General features: G+C 44.2%; 1 protein-coding gene across 1 annotated transcript in view; it reads left to right on the forward strand.

Moving 5' to 3' along the window:
* The window catches only part of LOC121700712 (flocculation protein FLO11-like), a 12,985-nt gene extending 7,715 nt beyond the window's left edge, over positions 1-5,270 (forward strand). The window contains exon 2 of the mRNA XM_042083915.1: positions 5,106-5,270. Within this exon, the coding sequence (XP_041939849.1) occupies positions 5,106-5,270 (165 nt within the window). The remainder of the gene's footprint in view (positions 1-5,105) is intronic.
* The last annotated feature ends 655 nt before the right edge of the window (positions 5,271-5,925 follow it).

A 5,925-nucleotide genomic window follows, 5' to 3' on the forward strand; every position in this document is an offset into this window, starting at 1 on the left:
GTGTGTGTGTGTGTGTGTGTGTGTGTGTGTGTCTTGGAGGGTCTGTGTGTGTGTGTGTGTGTGTGTGTGTGTGTGTGTGTGTGTGTGTGTGTGTGTGTGTGTGTGTGCGTGCACATACAACTCAGAACAAGAGTGATTGAAGAGGATGAGATGGGCTTGGCTCTGAGTGGCAGAGCTGGTCTACATGAGTAATGAGCCACTGAGAGCTATGCTTTCAGAAAGAGAGAGAGATCAATAGCGAGTGAGTGAGAGGAATAAAAAATGCACCACGATGGAGAGATAGAGACAGAACAGAGGGAGAGGTGAATGGGTGTTAGGTGAGAGAAACCGATTCGAAAAACGTGTGAGTTAGAGAAGAAAAAAAGAGAGAGAGATTCCCATTAGCTCTCCTCAATTCCTCTCTACAGCAGTGTGTGGACATGACACGGAATGGTCAGGGTATGGACATGGAATGGGCAGTGTGTTTATATGATGTGGAATGGGCAGTGTGTTTATATCATGTGGAATGGGCAGTGTGTGTTTAAGTATAAGTATATATACTCTTTTCATCCTGTGAGAGAAATTTGGTCTCTGCATTTATCCCAATCTGTGAATTAGTGAAACACACTCAGCACACAGTGAGGTGAAGCACACACTAATCCCGGCGCAGTGAGCTGCCTGCAACAACAGCGGCGCTCAGGGAGCAGTGAGGGGTTAGGTGCTTGCTCAAGGGCACTTCAGCCGTGCCTACTGGTTGGGGTTCGAACCGGCAACCCACCGGTTACAAGTCCGAAGCGCTAACCAGTAGGCCATGGCTGCCGCTGGACATGGAATGGTCAGTGTGTGGACATGGAATGGGTAGTGTGTGGACATTGACTGGGCAGTGTGTGGACATGACGTGGAATGGGCAGTGTGTTTATATTATGTGGAATCGGCAGTGTGTGGACATGACGTGGAATGGGCAGTGTGTTTATATTATGTGGAATCGGCAGTGTGTGGACATGACGTGGAATGGGCAGTGTGTTTATATTATGTGGAATGGGCAGTGTGTGGACATGACGTGGAATGGGCAGTGTGTTTATATTATGTGGAATCGGCAGTGTGTGGACATGACGTGGAATGGGCAGTGTGTTTATATTATGTGGAATCGGCAGTGTGTGGACATGACGTGGAATGGGCAGTGTGTTTATATTATGTGGAATCGGCAGTGTGTGGACATGACGTGGAATGGGCAGTGTGTTTATATTATGTGGAATGGGCAGTGTGTGGACATGACATGGAATGGGCAGTGTGTTTATATTATGTGGAATGGGCAGTGTGTTTATATTATGTGGAATGGGCAGTGTGTGGACATGACATGGAATGGGAGAGCTGAGCAGTGGCCGGCTTCCCTCCCACGTGTCTCTTCTCCTTCAAGTGAGTCTGGGGCTCAGAGCTGCTCTTAAAGCAGTGGTGAGAAGAGACACGCTGTTAAATAAATGTTTGTTTTCCATGTATATCGTGGACAGCTGGATAAGTGAAGCTCGAAGACATGCAAAGACCAGATCAGATCAGACCAGACGTGTGTGTGTGTGTGTGTGTGTGTGTGTGTGTGTGTGTGTGTGTGTGTGTGTGTGTGTGTGTGCGTGCGTGTGTACGTGTGTGTGTGTATATGATCTTGTTTGCTGCTTGTATTGCCTTTACATAAGATGGCAACATTCTTAACCTTCTTCCTAATGTACATGTTGTATACACACACACACACACACACACACACACACACACATACAGACACACACACACCCTCCCACTCTAATCTTGCACTGGGATCCTTGCACAGTCCCTAATGTAAACATAAGCTTTGAGAGAGGCTTTTACACTGTACTGTAGCATAAACAAATTTTACCGTACAGCACTAATGTACATACACACACACACATAGACACACACACACACACAGTGGGCATGTATGATTTCTAGGCAGCATAATACAGCAACATTCCCTTGACTGGTTTATTTTAACATTATTTTACACCACCAATTTTACCCACTCAGTAATAACCCAACAAGCAGGGAGTCTTGCACACATAAAACTAAAACAAGGGCGCAGAAAAAACATCACACGTTTGTGCATGACAAAAGATTATTATGACTGCCGCTTCGATGCGCGGCAGTCATATAGGTTTAGTCAGAGTTTTTCTTCTTCTGTGATTTTTTTGTCAACAATTCCCCGGACAGCTGAAAGACCGGGGTGCACAAAAATTGTTGGGCACGTAGCCCCACAAGGATGTCATGGAGCCATTGTTTTTCGATTCGATTTTTTTTGTATGTTGGTCTCCATGGGCCATGTCAACCCATCCCATATCCACTCATTTGATATATAGCGCCACTTAGTTAAAAATGAAAAAGCAAAAACGAGGCATTGTAATCGCAGGTATCTTTGGCCGACAGGTTCAAAACTGCACGGAATAAGTGTATGATCATTATGACACCATCTGAATGCATGCACGTTTTGTGGAATTCCATTCATGGGGGACCCTACAATAAATTAATATATGTGTACATTTAGTGACTGTACACTACGAAAAAAAGCACACACACACGCAATCATAAACACACGCAAACAGACACATAAAGATACATACACACACATGCAGGCACACACACATAAACACACACAGACACACATACACAAACACACAGAAGCACAGACACCCACACACACACACACAGTAGACATGTAGGCATACGCACACACATGCACAGACACAGGCACCCACGCACAGACTCATGCATACACAGGCACACACACACGCACGCACACACACATACATAAACACAAACATGTACATGCATGCATGCACAAACAAACACTCACATGCACACACACACACACACGCACGCACGCACACACACACATACACGCCCCATTACCCCCACACACCCACTCATAACTGAACACACACACACACACACACACACACACACACACACACACGCACAGACACATAAAACACACACACACATGTAGGCAAGCAGACACACACACACACACACACATATACAGTACACAAAAACGCACACATGCACACACTCATTTACATACACAAAAGTTGCAGGAGTAGGAGATGGGGACAAATTGAGAAGCGTGATTTATTTTTGTGAAAAGAATGTGCAGGACTGAGCGGCGGTCATATTTTGTACCACTTTGTGGCACATCTAGTTAGTTCCATATTCCAAATTAGAATGCAGCATGGGATAGATTATTGTGGGGAGACTTCTTTGTTCTCAACAAGTACAGTGCCTCCATAGAGACTGCCTAAAGATTCTTTGTCTCCACTGTCTACATAACAGAGGTATCTGGGGTATGGTGATCTTACTTGGTTATGCAGCATAGGTTATGCCTTCCCTGTACGTCTGAAAGTATGTGTGTGTGTGTGTGTGTGTGTGTGTGTGTGTGTGTGTGTGTGTGTGTGTGTGCGTTGTTTCTGCGTGCGTGAGTGTGTGCACGGATGGGCAAAAATACATCAAAATGTATTTGGAAATAAAATACCAAATACCTGACTCAAAATACAGTAGCCATGCCATGTATCAAAATAAAATACTGTATTTTGTATTTTGAAAATACTAAAAATACTTCTTTCAATGGAGTATGAAATCTATCAGTATACTGGGTGAGTTGATTAAGTAGACAATGGGCGCTATGGCAATCTAAAACACATGGTCACTCGCGAATAGCTTAGTGGTTTGTCCAGTCCATATTGGGTGGTTTTGTTATCAAACGTCAGGCGCCTGGCGCAAAAAGGTGGTCTTATGTTTCTTAATCAGTCATGGGTGTGTTTTGGGCGTATCATCCTTCAAACCAATGAGAGGGACGCAGCCTCAGCGCCAGAGAGCAACGGGTGGGGGGCGGCTATGAGCACTGACAGGGGGTGCACCTCACCTCACTTTTATTCGTTATTTTTTCAAAATTGCCATATAATAAAGAGCATCCTTCAAGCCTTTTGGATAACTGAATCAATATGGGGGAAATTGTGCAAGAACATAGCGTGAATAGACTACAGACTAATAGACATAATAGAATTTTAATAGAATAGCGTTGCATAGGCTACAATACAAGTAAATAGACTATAACAGACTCACCACTAGCAAGCCAAGGCTACACTAGGCTTCACTGTGTCTTTCCATTTATTTCGAAATGTTCTTGTAAGATCCTGCTCAAAAGCAAATTACACATACTGATAATATCACAACTTTGCACGTAGGATATGTAATCCCTCAAAATGTTCTTTAAAGTACAGAACAAAAACACATTTATGAAGTGGCTAGGTAGATGCACCAACTGTCATGGAAAGTTTAAGAGCGAACAGGACACTCGGCATGGCTTTTAGTATTTTGTGCTGCTCTGACAGTCCACTTTTTAGTCTACTGTATTTGAATTTGGAGAAGTAGGCTACTTGCAGCGACAGGCTATAGCCTACGAATGCCGACTCCACAACTGTCGCATTTCCCAGCCAGGTCCATAATAGGCTTTTTGTCACGGCTTCCAATAATGTCTCCCTCTGGATAAAGCAGGTTAAGACCTGTGCAGGTTTGTGCTCACTAAAGGGCGATCCCATCTCCCCTTAAAGTAGGCCTAGCCTACATGATCCAAAGCACTATACGTCTCCGTTGCTCGAGTTTATCATTAGCAAGGGACAATATCGGAAAATATAGGAAATGCGACGTGTCAGTTTGGCCCTTTATTTACGGTTTCTGCAATTTAGATTAACAGCTCATGTATTCAGCTTGGGTCATCCTGCGGTCATAGGCTACGCGAAAAACCATGTATTTTCCATCATCTTGAGACCTTTTACTGAATTTCTTATGCAGCAGTGTCTAAAAACTCTACTGGTTGAGATTTATGGCCATTTGGCATTGCAGGAGTCGTGGTAAATGTATCGGTGGCACTCACTGCAACGGTGTCCGAGTGTGCAGAATCCCTCTTCATCGCGCAGTTTGCATCGCGCAGTTTGCGCACACAATCAACAGTAGCATAGTTGACACACGTCATGTTTCATTTTGAGTAGGCTAAGTGTTCAACATCAGTGTTCAATATGGATTTAATTTTAATCATGCATAATAATATTTTGATTTTTTTATGTGAGGGAGAGAACTCAGTTGGGGGGGCACACTGGCCTGTTTGGGCGTGCCTGGCCCCCTATGGCCCGTCCTTGACGCCGACGCTGGAGGGACATCTGTCATTCATTTTAACAACAAGCAGCGCAACTTCAAACAGCACATCTGTATTTTGCTGGTCACCGGCACATTGAAGGAATCTGCTTGCACACCAGACCGTATGGAACAGGTATTCCACTAAACAATGCTTTACTAAAACCTAGCAGAGTAGGCCTATATAGCCTACACGCATCTGCACTCTTTATTTGTCTATTATTTGAACAATTTGAATTTGGCAAAGTGAAACTAACTTCACCGTGGTGTCATAGTCAATTCTGTCAATGTTGTTAATGTCATCTATGTGTATGTGCAGAGCCGGACAGTAACGGAGTACAGTACTTGAGTACAATTTTGAGGGATCTGTACCAGGGACGTGCACAGGGGGGTTGCTCAGGTTGCCCAGGCAACTGCCCATATGCCCTTCATATTGCCCTTCCAATGGGGAAAATAAATAAATAAATCGTACAATGGATGCAGAATTTCACGTATGCCTAGATAAAAAAAAAAATCGCAAAGCCTCATTCACTTCCATTCGGGCACCGAAAGTGAAAGTCAGTAGGGGAAGGGCAAACTCTGTTTACGTGGCTGCAGCGCTGCATGCGACCGGCACCTGAGCTGAGCCTGCATAAGCGGCCCTAGAAGAAGATTGTCGGGGTTGTCATATGAGACGACTCAACGTTGTCAAAAAAGGTGAGTTTGTGATGTATAACAAACGAACGATCATTGTCATCAAGTTTTATGAAATGAATT

Source organism: Alosa sapidissima, chromosome 24 (assembly GCF_018492685.1).
Source record: "Alosa sapidissima isolate fAloSap1 chromosome 24, fAloSap1.pri, whole genome shotgun sequence".
Classification (NCBI taxonomy): Eukaryota; Metazoa; Chordata; class Actinopteri; order Clupeiformes; family Clupeidae; genus Alosa; species Alosa sapidissima.